The sequence below is a fragment of the Equus przewalskii genome, chromosome 5, assembly GCF_037783145.1.
Source record: "Equus przewalskii isolate Varuska chromosome 5, EquPr2, whole genome shotgun sequence".
NCBI lineage: Eukaryota > Metazoa > Chordata > Mammalia > Perissodactyla > Equidae > Equus > Equus przewalskii.
This window is the reverse complement of record NC_091835.1, coordinates 71,401,021-71,424,946: the sequence shown is the minus strand read 5'-3', so window position 1 is coordinate 71,424,946 and position 23,926 is coordinate 71,401,021. Positions and strand designations below refer to the sequence as shown.

General features: G+C 42.8%; 1 protein-coding gene across 50 annotated transcripts; it reads right to left on the bottom strand.

Annotated features, from left to right (window-relative positions):
• Window positions 1-47: 47 nt before the first annotated feature.
• Window positions 48-22,527, bottom strand: PCBP2 (poly(rC) binding protein 2). 50 transcript variants are annotated; one of them, XM_008527377.2, is made up of 15 exons: window positions 22,034-22,487; window positions 19,526-19,668; window positions 18,935-18,958; window positions 18,811-18,843; window positions 18,315-18,431; window positions 16,109-16,240; window positions 14,951-15,079; window positions 13,832-13,906; window positions 11,857-11,949; window positions 10,731-10,772; window positions 9,396-9,468; window positions 8,851-8,889; window positions 7,868-7,923; window positions 6,809-6,978; window positions 48-489 (listed from the first exon to the last, which is right to left on the bottom strand). In XM_008527377.2, exons 2-15 carry the CDS (start codon window positions 19,592-19,594, stop codon window positions 453-455), a joined length of 1,089 nt encoding a protein of 362 aa, XP_008525599.1. In that variant the 5' UTR covers window positions 19,595-19,668; window positions 22,034-22,487; the 3' UTR covers window positions 48-452. The 50 variants fall into 50 exon arrangements, with proteins under 50 accessions (XP_008525599.1, XP_008525608.1, XP_070477593.1 ...); XM_008527386.2 differs by having other exon boundaries at window positions 7,868-7,920; window positions 22,034-22,460; XM_070621492.1 differs by having other exon boundaries at window positions 13,832-13,919; window positions 14,952-15,079; window positions 22,034-22,431.
• Between the last annotated feature and the right edge of the window lie 1,399 nt (window positions 22,528-23,926).

Here is a 23,926-nt window from a genome sequence, read left to right as displayed (position 1 = left end):
AAGGTGCAAAAATAACAGCAAGACAACAGGAATAAAACCCACATGAATCACTGTGGCATCCAGTTTCTATTCACAAAGAAAAAGCTCCAGTCCATCTTTTAATTTTTTTGAAAAATTCCTGACATTACAGAACTAAACTGAAATGTATTAATATTCCACTCTTACATTTCCATGACAAACAGAAAAAAAAATTTCATGAGCCAAAAAAAAAAAAAAAAAAAAAACAGGGAGAAGCTTATAAAACTAAATATGGATCTCAGCATTAACAGCTGAACAGAGAAAGGAATTAAAACGCTTTAATTAAAAAATCACGAGTGGATGATAAAGTGTGTAGAAACTGAAAATTTACAAACTATTTAAAACCTGGAATCGCTGACTGTTCAGAAACTACACAGATGGATCATGGGTGGTGGTGAACAGCAGAAAGGGATAATGGATGAATCTGCATTGTTCTAGCTGCTCCCCATGCCACCCGTCTCCGAGGAAAGCCTGTAACACAAAAATAAACAAGAACTCCAAGTTAGTTTTCTGAGCGGCCCGCTGCACCTCACCTCCAAACCTTTCAGCCTGGTTGTGGAAAGGTAAATGTAAATGTGTTGCAGTATCCAGGGAGATACATGAAGATTTCTGGGTTAAGCAGTACCCAGATCCTGCAACCCAAGCTTCCTGAGACACATGACCAAGGTAAACTGAAGAGCATGCTACCAACTGTGGGTGTCCTTCAAACTGTACTCTTAGGAATCTTTGTGGGAGACGTTAAAAACTTTCTGAAAATATGCCACACACTAAAGCCTCCTCTTTGAGGGTCACAATACCCAGAAGCAATGTTTCTTTACTGCCAAGGTTATTTTAACTCCTCCCAAGCTACTGATAGAACAGGAGTTAAGGAAACATTTATCTGAAAGTAGCCTCGTGATGCTAATACTGAGACGGCCCAAAAACACACAACCTTAGAACAGTCCTGGGTTTCTCTATCAATGTGAAGGCTATTATGTTAAGAGAGAATACAGTTTTAAATGCTGAGGGATGTTAAAAAGGGAGAAGCTATTAATAAATATGGGTCAAGAATCATACTCAACCTATAGTTTTTAGGCCTAGTTTTCAGGACTTAAAAAAGTGGAATCCAAAATAATTTGTTTCAACAACTCCCTAGCTCACTTGAGTAGCTCTTCAATCTGTGGTCTCCTATTAAGGCAAACTCTCCATCCAAACATACCTGGCTACCCTCCCCTTTCTGTTTCAAATAGATCACCTGAGGTCCTGGAATCCAACTTTGGGCTCTGAAGGAAAGGTATGTAGGCACTCAGTCTGCTTCACTGGCATTAGGTAGCAAGACTTAACTTCTGTTTTGAATAAACTAAATGTGTAAGACTCAGTTTCAGTTCATAAATTTATTTCATAAAGATTTTAAATTGACTAGCATAACCTATTTGTGGTTATCTAGTCAAGACAGCATAAATGATACTTCCCCATCTGTACCTCTTCCACAACAATACAAAGCCAAAAAAGCTGGCCAGAAGGGGGAAATACCCCCAAAGGTCAGGAAATAGGTCCTTCAACAGTTGACTATATTCAATTTTAAGACATAAATGGTATTCCCACCTCGGCATAGGGAAGTTAGTTCTTAAAGGGCTTAGAATCTTGCCAATCTCAAAATGGGGTGATCAAGTGCCACGTAAGCAACAGGCCCTGAATCAAGGAGCCAGTGGGATCTGATAGTTCAAGAAAAGAGCTGCTGGAAAGCTTAGATACAGCATCTTTTTTAAAAAATTAAGTTCATGCAAGAAGGTGGTGACACACTAGCACCAAAAGCAACTGTTCAGAATTTACATACAACTTGAGCAGGGGCCGAGGGGGCGTGGGGTATAGAGGAAGCAAAGGAAAACCCAACCAGAAACATGATGTTAAGGATTCTAGGACAGAAGGACCACATGGGGGAACTGTAAGCTTTTAAAAAAAACTTAACACCAAGTACTTCCGGAGGCGGTGGTGGTAGTCAGCCCCTTAAACACCTGGATTTCCTCCCAGCAAACCTTCTTTAGGAAGCACTCATTAGGAAAACAGGCCTTCTAAACAAAAACTGGATAAAATAAAAACCAAGTCTCTGGGGGGATGGTACCAGCAAGATTAAGTCCTAAGGGGAAGCTGGACCACATGATAAAGGAACAACTAATGAGAACACCCTATGTGGACAATGAAATCAAGTCTGCTCCCCTAGCTCTTCATGCAGACTTGGGACATAGAACACTAATTCACAGGCCCAATCTGGGTTTGAGGGCCCACAACACAATGAGGTATACTGCAATATTCATCAACAACTAGTGTTTCTCAACACTGTAAACCAAAAGGGATGTGGGAGAAGGTCATTGGGGAAAAAAACCTCTACACTGGTTCTCTAATGCCCCAGGAAGAGCACAGTACTTTCATTACCCTGGCAATATGCAGCCAGACTGAGCAGAAGACTCTCGAGGCCTCCCGCCATTACACTCAGAGCATTTCTACTCTTTCATGGAGAGAGAACTGTGGTCTTGGGCTAAGAAAAAGAATAAGCCTTTGGGGAGGTTAAATACACGTGAGTCAAAGTACAGTATAATTGTTAGTGCTGACTAGTCACTCACGTGAAATTCTAACTTAAATTCTCCTAGGGCCTCTTTTTCAATTTGATAAATGAGTGAATCCCTAAGTTACAGTTGATCTTAAAAGTTCCTTCCAAATCTACGTCTTGAATTCTCTACTCATGACAGGGTTGCTGGGGAAACAGCGGGTAGGCAGGAAATAGAAGGGTAAAGGGACTTCGTTGGGTAATCAGGGTTGGTTTAGGATGACCGCACAGAATCCTGTCAAACTTTGGGCCATGTCACAGGTTGGTTATTCAAGATCTATACCCAATGTCACAGGAAGAAGTGTAATGCTAGTTCAGAGGAATGCAGACAGAAGCTGGCGAACTTTATTAGACTTTTCCCAACTTGTCTCCCCATTCTGGGTAAAGAAATAACTTCTTCGTATGTATGATCTGTGAAAGATCCCCTCACCAGAGGAAACAAGCCTGGGACAGACACCCTTGTTACCTGCTACTGTTGGCAAGGTACGGGATCTGAGAAGTCAGACAAACTGTTCTTCCCTAAAGAAGCTTCTTGCCAATTTTGGAAGAACTTCAGGATTTATCTGTCACAGGCCCATCTCCCTTTGTGGGGAATTATGGCAGAGGAGGACCACAAAATTAACCAGGGATACGAAATGGCCCATGTCAGTTTGATGGACTCCCTAGTTGAATAGCCACAGGTCACACACTCCCCCATCCCTTCACCCTTCACAGCACACGGTCAACTAAGGTTCTTACTGTGGCAACTTTATTACAGCTAGAAACACAAATCTGGCCAATAAGGCCTGCTGATAACTTAACCATTAAATAATTTTAAAAAAAAGGGTTAACGGAGAAGCTTTTTATTCATTAACACAGAGCCTAACACATTGTTATATTGCAAGGCAGAATAAAGCTACAAAAAAGTAACAGAATGAGAAAGAAGAGCAAGAACTGCGGCTCTAGATAAAGAATTCAACAAGTCAGACTCTGAAACAGCAGGCACTCAGCTGAAATGGCCTAAACCTAAACATCGTTACCATTGTCCCCACCCCCACCCTGTCATCCCCCAAAATAGTAAAAACGAAACGGTCACAAAGCTCACAATTGTTGGGTTCTCATCAATGTTAACAAAGGAAAACAAAACGAACCAAGAAATACTTGAGGGGGTGCCTCAAGATACCCAATCAGTAGGGGGAGAATCTCTGTTTCTCGGTTTTCAGTTTGTTAGTTACACATGGCACAGCAGAGGTGGTGGTGGTGGCAGCTGAAGCCCCGGTACCCTTAGCAGCAGACACAACATTTAGAGCCAGGAGAGGGATGGGTTTCATGCCAAGCAGACTGGAGACACAAGGGGCGGTCGGAAGAGGGTTGGGGAGGCTGGAGGGTGCGTCGGAGGTCCCCGCTGTGGCGAGCGAGGGGGTGGTGGTGGAGGAGGAAGAAGAAGAAGAAGGGGTGGAGGGTTGAGAGAGGTTGATGCTGAGGTGATCAGGGATCGTGACGGAGGCTGCCTGGGAGGAGGGTTTAGCGTTTTCTAAACTGTAACAGAGGAAAAAAGGAACAAAAAAAAGGGTGGGTGGAAGGGAAGACCACAAAAGGGAAAAAGTACAGGACAAAAACCGCTTCAGTTATCAGTAACTGCCTCTGGCTGCCAATTAGGAAGATCTAATACCAACTTGTGACAAGCTGTCTTTTAGTCTGTGTCCCACCCTCTAAAAATGTATACTTTGCCAAATTCCATTCCACAATGCTATTTAAAACTGCTACCATGAAGAAAAAACTGACAGACTGAGAAAAGAAATCACACAGAGCACACACTTCCCAGTATTTGACACACTGCTCCAACCCAGAAGTCAGAAAGGAATGATTTCAAGTAGAAAACCTGAGTACTCATCAATTTGCAAACAAGGAACAAATGTTTCACCCACCAATCACTTGAGAAGCTTCGGAAAGCTAATCCACAGAATTTTTTAAATTGTGTTTTTCCTGTAATTAATATTAAAGTTTGCTTCCATCCACAGCAAACTAACCTATACGCCAGGATGAAAAGGGGCAAGAGACCAAAGTAGGTCACTGACTAATTTCAAACTGCACAGAATGTAACATTTTCAAAGAAAAATGCTGAGAACAGAAGTATAGATAAGAACCAGGGAAGCTGGATTTCTGGTGAGGGATGGTGGTAGGGTTGGAAAAAGCTCTTTGTTTTTGACGGACCATACTTCTAACATAGATCTTACAGAACTGGAAGAGAACAACTCAAGCACTGCCAAAAAATTCGTGTTTAAATAGTAAAAATACCACTTCCACTCCTAAAATAAGCTCCCAGTAACAGTAATGACCCACAGCTCCCAAATGCTTGCAAGCGTCCAATCCGGAACTGCAGGTATTTGCTCAAGTCTGTCTGGACAACCTACTCCACAAGCTTAACTCTTCAAGGGCAGGAAGGCTCCTCTTAAGACTCCGCTTTATTTACCTAAGTCCAGGGACGGCTGCAAATCACAAAGAGAGGATAAAAAAAAAAGGACTCAGATTGCCAGAACAGATAGAGCAGAAATGCTCTGAAATTCGTTACTGAAGCAGAGAAAGCTTTCTTGTCTAGTATTAATAAAAAAACCAGTTTGCTTTTTGCATTCAAACTGGGCCAAGATGAGAAAGTGAAGAGTAAGCTCTGTGCATGCACAGCCCTTGCTTTGGTGTTAAATGAAGCTTTAAAAAGTTTTGACCCAAATCCATAGCTTGGACAGTTTCATTAAATAGCATGATCCTGAATAGCTGGCTGTTCAATAAAGATGATCCCCCTAAAGAGTGATTAAATTAAATCAGAAAACTAAGGTGGAGAAGTTCTGCTTTCTTACTGTGTAGCCATCTACCTAATACAGGGATCAGGGAACCAGATTATATTTAAACGCTAACAATATTCAGGAAAGCCTACCCAAGCAGAAAAAAGTTTCCAGATTCCAAGAACCTGATTCTCACCACTTTTAACACCCCTCGTCCCCACACCCCAATCAGAATCAAGAAGACAAATCTCTGGCAAATAGCCTCTGTGCAAAGCTTACTACCATTTCACTCTGAACATTAAGAATCTGATGTGTTTGGCAGCTGAAGAAAGCAGATCTGGACACAGGAAAATCTTTTCTATATAAAACCTAGTAAATACCTCAAGGCATGAAAAGACTTAAGGCAAAAGTCAGAACCACTACTGGGGAATTGATAAATTCTTAACCAGGGGATAAAAGACCATGGAATAAATAGAGCCAGTATAAGCATGACATCAACACAGACTTCAAACTTATGAGTTCCTTTCTCTTGCACAAGATTCAGGAAGTCATACAACTTTTATGCACAACAGAGACCAAATAGTCATGATAGAGGTAAATGACAACTAGAAAAATGTCTACATAAAAAGGATAACTGATCCCCTTGGGGAAATGAGCCGCTAACACTGGATTACAATGTTAGTAAGCAATTAAGAATGTGACTTAAGCACATACGCTGAGAAAGCAAGAAATAGAAATGCCTTGCAGGATGCCCAGTGGACTGTGAATAGTCTACTACAATCATGTATGTATAACGTTAGCTAGGTTTGGATAAGGAAAACAAAACCTCAGAAAGTCATTAAGGGATGAGATGGTGGGGGGAAAAGAAAGAAAACACTAGGCATTTCTCAAACAGTCCAATACCTGTGCCTCCCCTTTCCCCGCAAGCTCTAACAATGCAATATGTTTGCGATTTGAGAAAAATGGATGTTCCCAGAATAAATAGTAATGAATGTCTCCAAGAAACCGTCCTGTCACATTACTTCATTATCCTTATTTAAATTAAGGATGCTTTGGAGCCTAAACCCAATCAGTGAAAGAATATTGGCCTATACGACATGTACAGCAAGAGACCCACATTTGGTTCTAAGTCAGTATGGGCCCTCTAGCCACAGCACTTTCCTACTAGTAAAGACAGGCTCTATCCTTTCCACTCCCCAAACCATCAAAAGTCAAATACAAGCATTCTCTTCCCCCACTCCCTCCCCCACGCAAAACGTTACAATCTGGTTACTTTTTCTGCTACACTAAGGATGGAAGTAGGGCTAGACTTAAAATTCTTTTGCCATCTCCACCCATCCCCATTCCCACCCCAATAATCCCACATTTAATAACACATCGTAGCTTTTCCCCAACACACACATTACTTGTGTTGGCATCAATAAGACAAAAGATAGGGAACCCTTACCTGACATTGATTAGATATTGAGCCAGGCTAATGCTGGCAGCAGATCCAGTGATGGTAACCTGCCTATCAGTAGATCCTTCCACTGGGTTCGCAATTTTGATCTGCGCCCCAGACATCTGACGGATCTCATTGATTTTGGCGCCCTGACGCCCGATTATGCAGCCAATCAACTTAAGGGAGAAAAACAAGGCATACCAAATTAAGAGTTGCATGGCTAGGTCCAAGAATTCCACCCCAACCCTCCAGCCTTCTATAGCCTGGGCCCACAAACATGGCAATGGAAACAATTAACATCTGCATCCTACACTCTACTCCTGATCAAAAAACTTGACTTCTCAACTCGTACCCTATTCTGCCTGACCACTAAAGGTCCGAGCCAACTCCTAGAAGCATTAACTCACTTCCTCAGAGGACTTATTCCAAAGACAAAATAAAGTAGAACAAAGATGATGATCAACACTTTATCACAACTAGTGGTAAAAGTATCCTCAGTTTGGGGCAACAAAGATGTTAAAACTCATCCTGCCAAGGTTACCACATTACCATGATGACAAGAACTCTGGTTAAATTCCTAATGTTTTTCCTTTGGAAAAAAGTAAAAAAAATTGGTCTACATTTGCACTGTCCAATATTGTAGATAATGTGTGATTACTGAACACAAAGTGTGACTAGTAAGAATGAGAAACTGAATTTATTTTACTATTTTCAATTTAAACAGCCACATGTGATTAGTGACTACTATATTGGACAGCATAGATAAAACATCCAAGGACCACTGTTTTAAGGATACGTCTTCAGATGCTACAAGCAAAGGCAAATGGGAATTTCTATGAGACAAAAAGGTTCTTTCTGCCTTATGATATCACAACACAATAGTTTTACCAATTTTCTCCATCAGTTTTTATTCAAGATTCTACATACTTTTAAAACTTTGGTATCTAAAACCCCCATTTCCTTTCCCTAGGCCTTAGGGTGGCATGGCATGCCGAAAAGACTTCTATTCTTTAAACCAATTCTCTCATTTTTCACCCCATGCACCCCAACTATAACTATACTTACATCATTTGGAATGGTGAGTTCATGAGAAGTAGTCTGAGCAGATGCATCCAAACCTGCTAAAAGACAGAAGAGAGCAAGAAAGTTCAATGCACAGCATACAAACCCCACTGATTCGCACATTAACCTAACAGAAGGAAACAAACTGGAAACCCAGCATTGGCTGTTGGGATTCATCACTAACTTAGAAGCCTCCAAGGCGGAAAGAGGGGAAGAGGGGTGCAGAAATAATGCTGGAAAGGTTCCTCTGTACACTCAGAAGAGCTGATTTCATGCCATTTCCTGCAAAGCCCAGTCTATTAAGGTGTAAGGGGATGGAAGCAAGGGGCAAGGCAGTGTGGTATCCTCAAACAGGACCAAAATCTAACCAAGTCCTTCTGCACTTCTCTTTTCTGCTTAGGATTTCCTGCCGTTGTATTCCAATTTTATCTCACGTGATGCTCACTAGCACCAGTGCCAATATCATGCCTGTTATTGGGTAGCAAGGATTTTTGGCACACATGCAGTTGCTTTAAATATACCTGTATCAGATTAACACCCCCCCGACCCTAACCTACACATGAAGGTCAGAGAAACTGAAATGGTAGTCAGGTGAGGAAGTCCATTTCTCCACATTTACTCCCTGTCTTTTGCTCAATTGCTCAATAATTTGTTCTGATTTTTGTTTTCCAAAGAAAAAGAAAAAAAAAACCCAATCAACAAACACCCATAACCTTCTATAATGCACTTGGACTGGACAAGGCCAGCTGGCTAACTCTCAAAGCTAGTCCTGCTCTCAGCTGTGGCTGCTAAACCTCAACATTTTTAGAAGGGGGTTGGCCAGATCCATCAAGGGACCCTCAGGGGCACCAGGCCCACCCCTTTGCTCTCTCAGCTCCCTTCTGCCATGTGCATGTTGCTGGTATGTCATGGGCAGGGAAACAAGACTCCCACCAGTTTATTAATATAACAGTAGAATACTACAGATTTTTTTTTTTAATCATTACCCCAATAGCCTTTCACCTCTGGAGAGCTGGATTCAATGCCTGTTAAGATACAAGTGAAAATGAGTTTGGTGGTCTCATCCTAACCCTATCGGACAAGTTATTCCTTATATAGAAAAAAAAGCCCAAAAAACAAAACAAAATAAAAACAAAACAAAAAACACTACACAATTTGGCACAAATGGATTGTCTCTACCCAGGTCTGTGAATTAGCTGGTGGAGAGAAAGGGGGTGCCAATCAGATCAAAGAGGCAGCAGTGAGGATGGGTTAGAAGAAATATCAGTCTACCCTTTGCCTGATAAGCATCCCCAGACCTCACCCCACAACCTTCCAGGGCCTTTTTTTCTTTTAGAATAACTCACCCCAAATGAAAACCAAGTTAATAAACACATTACCTCCTTCGCTTTAGCCATAGAAGACAGGCAAGTTTAAACCAGCAGGCTGCTGGGTAACGAAGTTTGTTTTAAACAGATGTCAAACTGAGACCTTGGGGCTGGCCTCTGTCTTGCACTACACCTTACAGAAATAAACACTGAGGTATCCATACCACTGAATCCGGTGTTGCCATGCGTCATGGGAAAATGAGACTGTTGCATTGCCAACTGGTGGAGCTTGGTCAACTACAGGGAGGAAACAGGAGAGACTGGCATTAGAAGAGTAAGAGAGCCAGGGCTCAGTACACTCAAATGTGAAAACGCAGAGCTCCTGATCCCCAAAGTTGACTCGACTACTCAAACTACAACAGAGGGTAAGGATAGGGCTTATACCACAATCCTGGGGTTGGGGAGAATATGATGGTAAGGGTTAGAAATATAAAGGGTATCAGTACAAGAGAATGAATGCATTTTGGGTGTGTGAACAGAAAAGCAGCAGCACCTGCCCGACAACCATCCCCGTGTGGGCTATTTAACGAAGGTGTTTGCAGCCATTGCAACAGTTGCCCCAGGGACAAGCACAGACAGGCTAGGTAAACAAACTGTGCAGTGGTGCTAGGGAAAACACACCATGCAGGGTTCTGTCAGTACTGGGAGAAGGGAAGGAGATAAGGGGGCAGGGAGACTGCAAGGAGGAGAGAAATTAAGACAAAACCAAACTGGGTTTAGCCCCTCCCCGCGACCACTGACTTCTCCAGTTATTTTTCTTCATCTATATAAACTGTCCTGGCTGCTGAAAAACAATCCCTCTTCAAGTCTACTTCCCCTCCTGGGGCTGGGCCTACCACTAACCAAGAGCCAAACTCAACTTCCCAAGTCTAATGCTCAGCACCTGAAAAGGGTTAGTAAGGATAGAGGAAAAGTGCAAAAAGAAATGCCCTTAACAAAGTCTGAATACCAGCACTTTTAAATAGGAGTTTTTAGTGGCAAGGAAGATTTTAATGAGCTGAATCCCCAAATATTGAGGTTCCTATCCCTCCCTGTGTAAATCAGCCCCTTTCCCACCCCTCCAGATGTTTTTCCAATTGTCACCTCAGAGAGTACCCAGGGGCAAACCCAACCTCCCACTCCCCCCATGGAAATTACTCATGCAGAGATGCACAGCGCACCGTCAATTTAAACTGTGCCCTGGGATAACAAATGACAGTATACCATGGAAGAGTTCTCTCTTACACACAGTGATCTGGAACACAGGGGTAAGCAGAATCTAATAATCTGCCAGATTATAATTTCCAGGTATTAAATGACAAAAGGCAAACAAGGTGCTACTGTGCCCTGATCAAAGATTATTTCAGGGCTGAAACATGGGGTTTGCCTTGTGAGGAAAACCACCTAATACTGTAAATGTTTAAGACCCAACTCACTTCTGCCTATGTGGAAGAAAAGAGTGAGACAATTTTGGATGTGAGAGGGAGCTTTTCAAAACAAGAAGTGAAAACAAAACTTACATCTGGCTGTGGAATGGCATACTGTCCTTGAATGGTATAGGCCTACAAAAGGAGGAAAACAGTTCCTATTAAAAACCAATCACGGACAGCCACCCAGTGGGGGGGAAAAAGACATTTCAACTAGCCAGGAAGCCAGAGTTGAACTAGAGAATGGAGAGGCCAGGGATTGAGGCAGTAAATGGTATTTCACAAATACAGTCAGACCCGAGTTGGCCTTCTTTGAACCCTAAATATGATGACTTATTCCGGTAAGCTTATAAAGGGAGCCATGTTCCCTGTAATCAAAGGTAAAATATCCATCTGTTTCTTAATGAAAATGTGGGAAGTGTGACTAAGCAATGCCTTGACTGACTAAGCCCCCTTCTTTCTCCTTATGTACAAAATAGTCTAGGAGGAAAACAGTCTCTTCCCTCAACCACCCCAACCCTTCTACCAGTCACGGTGACGTGAATGATTTCTATCTTTAAAAACCTCCATGGCATGTTTTTGAAACACTTCCCTTTCCCTATCTTATTTTTCTCTACATCTCCCTATAAAGATCTTAAGTGCACTGGAAACTGGCTGAGTCCCTAACACTAGGAAGCCGACCACAGGAACGCAAAAAAATATATAAACAAATCACTGTGTTCTAAGTCCTGCCTACTCCCACCTCCCCTCCATAAAAGGCACTTGCAGCTCCCACTACGCCCTCCTCCCCCCACACCATAACCTCCCAAAAAGGGAGCTGGGTCTTCAGGGCAATGGGGTGGGGGACAAGGAGGAACAGGAAGAGAGGGAAGGAAGGAGTGGCTGGTTAACAGGATGTGAAGCTTCTCACATCACAGTGGCCAGTACCCCAAATGTGCTCCCAGGTTGGGGTGGGAAGGTGAAAATGGGGTAGGAGGAGTGGGAGACAGGGAAGAGGGGTTGAACCAAAAAAAAAAAAAAAAAAAAAAAAGTTGCTGTTACCATCTGGTGGGCTACGCGGCCTGTGTGAAATGAGGTGGGGGGGGTCAGTCCAGGTCCCCGTGGACAGGTGGTGTCCACAGCACAAAAATCACCAGCGCCACTGGCCCCCCGCGTGTTGGCAGTCTCGGCTGAGGCGGAAGGATTGAGTGAGCCTTGGAGACTGAACATCCCCTCTCACCTCTAGAGGTGGTCCCTCCAGGTCAGGGTTGAGGCACATGGACGGGGTGGTGTGGGGAAAGCTCGCACTGTCGCTGCCTGTGCTGTACCTGTCCTGTGGATAAATAGAGGATTTCAGTCTCCAGGGCTGTCAATCCGGCACCTTGTCACCAGCATGAAATTCACACCAAAAAAGTTGTTTAATTTTTTCTTTTCCTTTAAAAAGGAGCTCACAACACAATTTGAAACGAGCTGCAATCAGTGAATTAAAAAAAAAAGTTACCTAGTGGCAGATTTCACACTGCACAATTGGGCTATTTTCATTAAGAATGAAGGGGAGGGGCAACAGAGCCGATGCCAGCTTCAGGTCAGTGTGGGATTAAATTGAACCCCTATAGAGCCCACTTTGTCATAAAGGAACAAAAGACACAGGTCCATCTGTGGACATTGCATAAACAGGTCCATTTAAAAAGGCCCATGAGAATAATCCATGACAGGGCCACTCATGGAAGAAGCTGCAAGCTTTTAGAGGGTGGTCAACTGAATAAAGGGGGGGGAGGGAGGGAGGGAAGGAAAGCAAAGAGGTAAGAAGGGGGAGGTGGGGAGGAGAGGGAAGGAAAGGGAAATGAAGGAAGAATTGTAAATAGAGAGGATTGCTGCTCTCTATTAGAGAGCCCACAGCATGGGACTCTTTAAAATCCCAAATGGGAGTGGAAGAATCCAGAAGAGCAGGAACATGGAGTTCCTGGGGAGAAGGGAAAACTGCTCAAGCTAAACCTCCTTCCTACACTGACTCGGCCTTTGCTTATACTACCTGTCCAGACTGAGAGCCCTTTTACCAAACCAGTTTGTACAAGGCTAGTACTAAAAGAAGGTACCAAACTAACTGTCTCAAGGTAACATCATGATGTGATTAACTTCTTCTGAAAGCTCCCAGAACTACATGACAAACTAAGTACCCAAAAACTTGTTCAGTTTTCTGCCAACTCAACAGAATGTGAATGAGGTGGACTACAAGTTTCTGCTTCCCCAGTTCAATACAAGATGTAATTAGTTGGATAATTGTGCTTCTAACAGGCCAGCCCCACGTGGGAAAAGGCATTTTGAGCAATGAACTTACTTAGGCAGCTACCAAAATGAAAATCACTATTTCAACCTAAACCCCAATATTTTAAAAACTGACCTACCTACTCCTCAAATAGTAATCAACAAAGCATAAAACTACCATGGTGCTGAACAGTGCTCTTGTCATAAAAAATCTAACTTCAGAACAAACCACATGCCAAGGACCAAGAGTTTACGTGGGTGAAGGAGTAGAGGCCAAGGGAGTGCTTTGGTGTTCTTATTCTCACACCAAAGGTCAGCACCACAGCCCAACATGCTCTCCCCCCTTCTATTCTTACACACTGAACCCTTACCCCAGCTGATTTCAGTTATGCCATGTGTGTTCAAACCAGTGTTTATGAGGTTAAGAGCCTAGGGGACAACACACTGGAGTTTGGGAGTGAAGGGGTAGGAATAGGGGAGGTGAGGTGGGGGGAAGGGGAAGTTTGTAGGACACTCAAGTTCAGGACCCTCCCCCCAATTTTGAGACCACCATCCAGAATCTCGTTCAGAGGTCCAACTGTTTGCAACCTTTACTCAGACCTCTAAAGAACAACCCACACAAAAAAAAGTGTGGATGGTGTGGGGGTAGGGAGAGTAGGGACACCAAGGAAATTTAACCCTTTCTTCTAACCCAACCCACCTTAAATTACCAAGTAAATTACCTCTTCCGAGTGCCTACAAAACTCCCATTGTCTGCTAAAAATTAAATGAGGGCTTCGCATTCATAGCTTTCTCCAGTACAAAAAATAAATAAAACTAAAAGCAGGTCAAACTATGGCCAGAGTACAGGTTTCAGCAAGCATGCAGAGTGGCCTGGTGTGCTGCTGGCAAACTTGACATTTCAAATATAATCCTTGTTCATTCTAGCCCATCAAGAAGAATTTTCTTACCTGACCACCTGCAAAGATGACTGGAGAACTGGACGGCTTGGGCCGGTACGGGATGGTCACGCCCTTCGGGGGGGACTGGGAGAGAGTCAGAGGGGAAAAAAACAAAAAGAGATAAGGTTTCAAAGCTGCTTCAGCTGTGTGGCTTAAGCTCACACAGGTCAGTTAAATTAAAAACTGTTATTATTTGCACCCCCTCACCTACCAACGTTGTCTCTGGCTAGATCTAACCTCAAATCATCTGCAGTTATTTGCCTTTAAAGCAGTAAGACGGTCCGTGGATTACCCAACTCACACTAATTCTCATCAAGGCAGATACCCCTGTAATAATTTAGGCATTATTTCCATGTTTTTAAATAAATCTAACGAACATGAAAACCTGTGTGTACAAACGTACATTTTAGCCGGTAATTTTTTAGGATCTTAACATTTTGGCCTGAATAGGAAATAAAGCCAAAATAGGGACTAAAGTACCCAAATGGTATATCTAGGATGGTAGAGACACTGTCCATAAATAGCTCAAAGGCTCAATCTTTTTCAGAACTCTACTCGAAAATTCTACTTTCCTTTCACATCAATATGGAACCAACTCCATACGACAATTCTAAAAAGGTTAACTTTCCTTGATTTTGCTATTCTTGTTTTAATTGAATAGCATATACCACGACCTAATAAGTCATTTTCAGAAAGAGCATTATGAACACATTTTTTTCTATGTAACTATCATTTCGAATACAATCCTGCCTCAAAACACAGAAATTAAAGAATGTGTCAAAGTTGCATGTAGCCAAAACGCTGTAATCCTAAAGGCAATTTAACTTAGCTTCTCAGGAAGCCAGATACATCTTTTGTCCACTCAGCCCAAGTAGTGAATCTTCCCCTAACGACCCTGCTAGAACTGCTAGAAACCAAAAGAGCACTGCCACTTAGCAGTTTCTATTTTTGTTCAGACTTAAGAAAAGTCAAAGCTGGGGGAAGGAAATATGAACTCAGGGAACCTCTTCCCCACCCCCACTGGAGGCTTCTAACAGCTTCACCTAATTCTAGTCTTACTAAATATAGATCAGTCTGTCTCCCTAGAATCACCCTCCCCCCATTCTCAGCATGAGCCTGAGGGCTTACCTCCAACATGACCACGCAGATCTGTTTCACACACTCAATGATGGATTGCGGAATGCCAGCAATAGTGATGGCCCGCTCAGTTGAGTTGGGGAGCATATCCCCTGCCACCTGGACCTGAGCCCCTGTACTCTTTGGGGTGAAAAGAAATTTAAAAATCAGAGAAAAACAGTTCATACTCTTCCAATTCCTCCCAATAGCAATTTTAGAGTCTAAAGCTCAGCAGACACTTATCCCATCTTCTTTCTCACCCTTTTTATCCTCCCTTCCCACTCTTCCTCTATTCCAGATAGGACTGTTTAATCACAGTTATAAATAAATTAGCCTCTGAAAGCCAAAAATAATCCTGAATAACAGCCTAAATTTAACTTGCTCTCAAGAAAAAAGGTCCTTCTAGACAGTTTCCTCTCAGCTAATGATACCTTTGTGGGCCATCAAACAAAATCCCCACAAATATCACCCACCTTTCATTCTCTTATTGAATAAATATTTATATCAAGCCCATTCTGTGTGCTAGGTATCATTCCAGGAATACATCACTTTGGATGGTTCAAATAGAATACATCAATGAACAAAATCAAATTCCCTGCTCTCAAGGCACATACAATAGGATCCCAAGAAGTCCAACTAGCTTTTCTTTAGGTGCCATACAAATTTCATTCTAACAACCAACTCAGTAACTCCTAGATACAATTAAAAGCTTCCGTAATTCAATGTAACTTGCACAACTTAAAAAAGAGCAGGATTATAAGCATATCCCACTAGGTATTTTCTACTGTTATATCAAATTGTAATCTCTGTAGACATGAAAAATAATTATGCACCCTCACGGAAAAGTAGCCAAATTAATTTAAAAAATGGAAACAAGTCATACGCAATGTTTAGAAATTCTGGTTAACTTTTTCAAGGTCTGACTTACTGCTGTTAAAATACATGAATTGTTATATAAATGTGTGTGTGTGTGTGTGTGTATCTCTATGTCTCAACTCTACAATACTTTTCCTTCCTAATACAATCAAATTGTTATCTTCCAGGACTGTTTATTTATTAAAAATCTTCATCTCAACAAACGCTAACTTTTCCTAGCCACACTAAGAGCTAACAGAAGAAGTCACATTTAGAATAATTAACATTCCAAAAGAGAACACAAAAGTTACCAACCTCTCGTATTTCCTTGATCTTGCAACCACCTTTCCCAATGAGAGAGCCACACTGACTAGCAGGGACCACCAGCCTCAGGGTGACTGGGGGTCTACTGGCAGCTGTGCTATTGGTCATAGAGCTGCTGATGTCCTACAAAATGAAATCAGTCAGAACACCAGAATATACAAGTTTAAGCAGATCCCTGGAAAGCCATAACCGCCTTCAAAGAACCATTTACCCTCATAAGGGACACACATCATCCACCATCAGTAAAGGTTCAAATATTGCTCACCTCCCCAACAACTATTTCTAAAAACATAAAATCACCTACAAACTTTCTCAGAATTAGCTCTAAATATATTTTCCTTTATCCTGGGGAGAGTGTTACTGGTATGGAGAAAAGCAATTATTTGTTATGGAAATTAGAGAGGACTGAGCAAAGAAAAACAATATTGACATCAAAATTAAATCAAATATTAAGAGAAAGATGAAACAATGCAACCAGAAATTCAAGTAACCAATCCTGGGGACTGGCCCTGTGGTGCAGTGGTTAAATTCATGCACTCTGCTTTAGTAGCCCACGGTTCGCAGGTTCAGATCCCAGGCGCGGACCTATATACCACTCATCAAGCCATGCTGAGGCAGCATCCCACATAAAAAATAGAGGAAGACTGGCACGGATGTTAAATCAGGACCAATCTCCTCACCAAAAAAAAAAAAAAAAGAAAGAAAAGATAAACCGCCCCCCCCCCCCCAAAAACAAATAACGAATTCTGTCCTTTTAGAAAGCTAAAAAGACTAAGTAGTGTACTGCTATATATCACTGTTTTCACTTCTTGGTAATATCACCATTGTATAGACAAAGAAAGTGGGGCCAAGCACTTGCCCCAATCACATCTAAAAAGCTGTAGATTTGAAATTAAAAGACTATGGCTCCAAAGCCCATACTCTTTCCCATGATATGCTGCATCTAAAAATTCCTGGTTTTCACCTAGTTAAATTTAGCCTTCTGAAGATTAAGTGGTTTAAACATCACTTGTCAGCCTAATCTCTGTGTAGTAGCTAGACCTAGGAAGTGCTTAAACACAAGCCCCTAAAGTCAAGGACATGTTTATTCAAATGACAAAGTATGAATAGTAGATTTTCTGAATGTTTTTTAAGCCACAAACTCTGGATTAGCAGGGTCTTGCAGGTCAAAGTTAACATTTCTGATCTTGGCAAGGATAAGATCTCAGGCACCATTAAGTACCCAACCACCAACCAAGCAGCAGCCAGAAGCCCTGCTCTGCCTGCAGTGTCAATTGCACTGATTAGCAGCATTACCGCAGGACAGGGAGGAGGCTGAAGACCTAGAGTGATGGATGTTCAGCGCCTGAAGGCTGAGGTAGCATGGTTAATTAAATAAAAAAAACTTTCTTCTGCCAAAAACCCTGTTACTGATATTTTGCTTCTGATAACCTATAAAACACATTCCCTCCCTCCAATTAGAGCTCTGACACAAAGTTATCAGACTGATTTTTTTAAAAAATCTAACTGCATCCAGGGTTGGAAGATACCTGTATTTATGGAGTATATTACTGTTCTGCAGAGCCCCTAACAAAAAGCATATTAATTTAGTTCACTCAATTATGAATTGTGGGACTTAAAGTTTACCGACACAGTGGTGGAATACCTTCAAAGCTGTTGGTCAAAACATAAAAAAAGATGCTGGTTTTTAACACAAGCTTTTTGCACTGAATCCCTAGTAGTAGTCAAACTATGTTTCAATGATTCAAGTGATTTACTTTTTAACTACAAATTGTTAAATTTTAGGGATGCTGAAGGGGAGCAAAACACCTATTTATAGCTTTTACGATCCAGTCTGTCCTTGAATTTAAAAAGTCCTTAGAGGGGCTGGCCCAGTGGCATAGTGGTTAAGTTCACATGCTCCACTTGAGCGGCCAGGGTTCGTGGGTTTGGATCCCAGATGGAGACCTACACCACTCATCAAGCAATGCTGTGGAGGCATCCCACATACAAAATAGAGGAAAGACTGGCACAGACATTAGCTCAGGGCCAATCTCCCTCAAGCAGAAAGAGGAAAATTGGCAACAGATGTATGCCCAGAGCCAACCTTCCTCAACGCTGCCCCCCATCCCAAAAGAGCAAAGAAAAGCCCTTAGAAAATCACTAAGCTATCCAGAAGCACTTAAAAGAGAAGAATGAGGGAGGGGGAGCAACAAACCTCTTCCAGTTTGTCAATGATCATAGCAAAGGCTTTGAAGATGGCATTAGTGGGTCCAGCCAAAGTAATAATTCTCTCAGGACAATTCCCTTCTGAGATGTTGATACGTGCACCACTCTGGATAAGAAACAGAGCCAAAAGAAATTAGACAAAAAGATCTAAGCACATATATAATATATAGCCTCTCCTAAATAAGGGCAGGGAGCTGCCTAAACATACAATCGTGACACAAGAGAATGTCATCATTTCAAACACTGCTCATTTGTCCTCAAACAGAGATTAGAGAAGCTGCCTTAAGTTTTCAATGAATTGAGACTTGCTAAAACCGTATGTCCCAGTATACTATTTGCCACTACAAATAACCAAGCCAGAAAAATACCAGCTTCTGTTTAGACCTACTCCCTTCAAATGTCTCTAAATTTGACAAATTTTGCTTTTGTTTTCAAGGTTTTTAACTTTACAAGGTATGGCCCCTAACCCTCACCATATAACTCACCTCCTCGCGCATCTTCTTAACCGATTCTCCTTTCTGTAAGAGGAAAAGTCGAGAGTGAGCTCCAATTGCTATTTCAACTCACACTGACTAAACAGTAATTAAAGTTGAAGTGAAACTGTCTTACCTTTCCGATGATACTGCCAACTTCCTGCAATGGAGAAAACTAGCATCAAATAAGAGGAAACTCCAAGTGTTCGTTATCATAAGAAAGAATTTTTAATTGTCCAAAGCCATGGAAAAACTAAGATTTATTGGGAAGGGGAGTGGGCAAGTTTATTCTTCTCTTTGCTCATAACGTAAGCGAAGCTATCAGAGAATTCTGAAGGAATACCGATAAGGAGTCATTAAACACTATCTTTGTGTTTAATATAATTTTTTTTCAATATCAAACATATCAACACCCTTAAATTTTCCCAAATCTGTGTGGGCAAGGGAACTATACTTATCATGAGCTAAGCAATCTCCCTGAGAAAAATCTTACCAACCAGGTAAGATATAGTCTTTGGCTCTAGCCTCTAGTTAACCTTTCCTGCTCAGTGGAGCTTCCTAGTAAAGTCTGTCCATTTTCCCACTACTCTCATCTACACCACAAGAGAACAGTGCTAAAGCCAGACACCCCACAGTGTTAATCTGATGAGCGCCAGGATGCATGCCCTCTCTTCCTGGTCCCTCCCCTAGCAGTTACTATGACCCAATTTCCCAAGCTGGTGCATACCTTTCCATGCATAAGTAGCCGGATGGTGAGAGTGACATTTAATCCACCTTCAATCACACCGGTGTCCATGTCGAGCAGTGTTCTGGGGAGCTGGACTTTGAGTGGTCAAGTCTTTGGTCACTGGTGGGGGTGAAAGCCAAAAACTGAAATGCAAACAAGACCAAAATAAGAGGAAAATAGTAAGAGAAATATTTCCCAAAGTTATCTTCACCATTTCAAGGTTTTCTGACTGACTCTTTTCCTTGACGCTGGCAGGCTTGTATACATGCAGCACAACAGCATTAACGACAACCATTGCATTAATGGCAACCATTAACAGCTCAGGTTCTGTTACACAGTATGAAAGGCGCCTTTCCAGGCTGCTCTCATTAATGGTAGGGTTTCCGCTGACTCTCAGGATGAGGAAGATTCCTTCAATTGGCAGTGGTTTTAGGGGAAGTGATGAACATGCACCAGTTGTCCTTCAGCAAAATAAGCTTCAACAGGGTACAGAAACACCTGGAAATCATGAGGGCAAACCTCAAACCAACAACAACGAAGGCAAAGACCTTTTGCTTCTGTTAGGTAGCAGCTCAGGATGAAAGCTAGAGAGGACACGTGAATTTTCTCACTGGTAACAACTGCTAGGTAAAGAAATTGAGATGTACCTCCCGTTACAATTTCAAATGTTGACAGGCGACACCAAATAATTTTTAAAAGATTAAATCAACAACCTCACTGAAAACGGCATCATCCAAAAGGCTTTCCATGCAGGCTGGGGTTCCATAGTCCCCTTTCAGAAATGACTCAATACAGTTAAGTACACCCTGAATTTTCTCCCATCCCTTCTCCCAACCCAATTTGATAGTTCCTCAGATTTGAAAATATTCCTTGCTTCTGGGTCTTAAGCTTTGTTACCTCTCAGTCTTTATTCAAGTCTATTAAGTCTTCAATTTTCCTCCCAAGAAAACAACCAAAATAAAATGTAATGCTAAAAACTTATTGTGTAGTTGTTTTAAGCAAGAACAGTAATGAGCCTTTTCTACCAAGGAGACCCTTTCCCCAACTTATCCTCCGAAACGACGTTTCAACGTTTCAACATTTTTGCTTTAGAATAATTGATCATGTGCAAAAATAGAATTTGCTTTTGGATTTACCTTTGCCTACAATATCTCCTTAAGGATCTAAAAGAGTTAGCTTTAAAAAAGATCTCTCCAAAGTTGCTAAATTTCTCCAGAGACAATTTTAGCATCCATCCCTTCAAAACTCAACAGCCAAGATGTCTCTCCTACAGATAGTTTTCCCACTTCACAAAAAAAGCCACCGTTTTAACTTTGCTCTAACATAAAGCCAATATCCTAAATATTTAAAGTGTAAGTGGCTGCCAGACCTTTCTGTATATGGCAAGCTGCCCCATGGCTACCTCTAGTGTGTGATTATTTAAAAGATGGGCTTTGCATCCCCAAAGCACCCCATTCCCCCATTTTCAGAATATAATTAATTGCTGGCAAAATCCCAGAATGCAACACTTTCCACTCACGGAAAAACAATAGTGCTTGGGGTGAGGGGGGTAGTAAAGTCTTAAGAATGATTTTTAATAAGATATGGTTAAAATTTGTCAGTTTAATTCCTTATCCCCACTCAAACGTAATAGGAAGCACTTTACAAATACCACAATAATGCAAGATCGAAAGGGCAGGAAAACTGAAAACCTATTTGAACCCATTTCTCGAGGTAAGGCACAAAGGTGCATCTCTAACTCCAAATCATACAAGAAATCTCTGTCATATTCCTCTCCTGACTAGGTCAACGTAAGTGTACCCAACCCCAGGAATCCAGCTGTTGATCCTGCAGTCCATTACCCCCTCTCCTATAAATAGCTCAGTCTGGGTCTATATCGGCAGGCATTTTGTAATTTCGAAATTCCTTACCCCGAGAGAACGTCCTGAATAACTCGGTAACTAGGAGCCCGTCTACCCTTTCTTTAACTCCGCAGCCCCCCTCCCTTCGGTCATCCAAGCATTTTCCACTTAGAAAATGCCCCCCCCCACCCCTCGACCAGAAAAGAGGGGAAAAAAAATAAACGGTTCGGTCGGGGGGGGGCGCTGCGATCCAGGGGGAGGGGCCGGACTAGTAGCGCCTCCTCGTGTGGCTGCGCCAGCGCCTGACCCCCGCGGGGAGCCGCGCTCACCCGCCCGGCCAGCAAGCCGGCCATCGCCTCCCCCCACCCCCCTCAACCAACAAATCCACCGCCGCCCCCCCCTTCCGCGCGCGCGCCCTCCTTGACTCCTGCGCAGCCGCCACCGGGAAAAGGCGGGGGGGAGGGGGGAGGCCTTGCGCGAGGCCTACTAGGCCGCGCCGGAGCCACGGCCTCGCGTGAATGGCCGGCCAGGCGGAGTGAGGGGGTAGGCGCTCACGCGGGACTACGCGAGGCCGGGGCTCGTGACGGGGACCGGAGCCCGCTACGAAAGATGGCAAGAGTGGAAAAACAGCTACAGTCGGGGGCGGAGGAAGAATTTTGAAGCTTACCTGCAGGCGCGAGGCGACTGAGGGGAAAAGGGGAGCGGGCGGGAAGGGGAAGGGCGGGAGGCCGGGGGCGGAACAATAGGGGCGGGCGGGAAGGCGAGGGGGGCCCCGCGGGCGGGCGGAGGAGGAAGGGGGGGGTGGAGGAGGAGGAGGAGGAAGGGGGAAAGAGACCCCGGGGCGGGTGGAGGGCGGCGGAGGGCGGGCGGGCGGGCGGAGGGCGGGCGGGCGGGAGAGGGCGCAGGCTGCGGCTGCTCCGGCTGCTGCCTCTGCTGGTCTGGGAGGGGGACGGGGCGGAGCGGCCCGCTTTCAACCCCGCGCACCCTCCGACCCCGGAAGCGCTAACCGCCCCGGGGGCCTGCGAGGCGAACGCGTCGTCCGAACTATCCCCACGCAATGCGGACGGCCTCCCAACAGCCTAGAGCGGCTCCACGGACATCGTCGGCACCAGCGAGACAACAGCTGGTAGCGGAGGGCGACGTCGATGATAGAGCGGCAGTATGGGGGGGCAGGGAGGAAACTAGTGGCCCCTAGCGGGCTGGTTGGAAAGCCCAGGTGTAAGTGCGGAGAGAGTTGGCAGTCGCCATGGATAAAGGAGACAAGAGGAAAAAGGGATGGATGAGGAGAAAATGAGAAGAGATGGGAAAAACCAGTAGTCTGTAGTGATAATCAAAAAAAGAAAAAACTAACTTGCCACATTGGAGGTAACTTTTACACCAACTCCCTACTCTGAAAATTGGTAATTAAAAGGAAAGAATTAAGTATTTACCCTATCTTTTTAGGAAGAACTGTAGTCCATTCATAGTCGATAAGGGAAAACTCTTTTTTTAAAAGAGTTCCATCTAATAAATGTAGAAGAAATGAAAGAGTTAGTTAGAAAATCACCGCTCATTCTGCATCCCAAAATGAAATAATTGGTTCAGGCAAGCGTCATCAATCATCAAACCTTTAAGTGAAAGGTTGTTAGGGAACAGGATATTATCATGGTGCCAAATATCACCACACAGATTATTTGCAAGTCGCAAAGAAAAAACCAATAACTTAAAATGGAGAGATCTGATAGTCACTCCCTTACCCAAGTGATCAAATTTTGCAACACTAATAGTAGGACAATTTTGACATTATGTGGTCCTTGATGAGACATGCTAGGAAGTACATAGCATCATCTATTAAATGTTCTTGTCAAAAGTGTTTAATCTTAATCTAATCAAGCCTTTAGACCTAATTTGCAATTTACAGGAAATTTATAAAGGATAAAGGAACAAGTTAAACACATCACACTACAAGGAGATAATCAGCAAATCCAGAATGTGGGACATTCCACAAGACGACTAGCCTGGTCTCTTCAAAAAGGCAATGTAAGAGAAAAGAAGGAAGAGTAGGGGGAGGATAAGGAGAAGAAGAAATTTAAAAGGCAACAACAATCAAATGTAATGTGTGGATCTTGTTTGGATCTTGGTTTTAAAAAACATAGCCATATAAGACATATTGGGGACAACTGAGGAAATTCAAACATGAACTAAATATTAGCTAATATGAGGAAGTATTGTTAATTTTCTTAAGTGTGATAATGGAATTGTGCTTATTTAGGAGAAATGCTGTTTAAGAGGTACAAGATGAAATATTTAAGGGTGAAGGGTCATGATGTGTGCAACAGACTTTCATATGGTTCATATAGGTATATCAATAAAGCGAATATGGTAAAATGTGAACAATTTTTGAGTTAGGTGGTAGGTTTATGGGTAATGATTGTACTGTTCTTTAAACTTCTTAGAAATAATTTTCATGATAAAAATTGGAAAAAATATGATGTGGAATGGAACAAGATCGGCAGAACATTGATAACTACTGAAGCTAGGTGATGGGAATATAGGAGTTCATTAATCTGCTTTCTCTACT

Excerpts from the sequence above, each read along its gene's own strand:
- PCBP2 (XM_070621478.1), bottom strand. The coding sequence starts at position 19,594 with ATGGACACCGGTGTGATTGAAGGTGGATTAAATGTCACTCTCACCATC. Across the intron at positions 13,920-14,951 it reads ATCTGCGTGGTCATGTTGGA|GACTCTCTCCCAGTCCCCCC; the intron begins GGTAAGCCCTCA and ends TTTTTCCCCTCT. Across the intron at positions 9,469-10,730 it reads ATGCCATTCCACAGCCAGAT|TTGACCAAGCTCCACCAGTT; the intron begins GTAAGTTTTGTT and ends TCCTCCCTGTAG.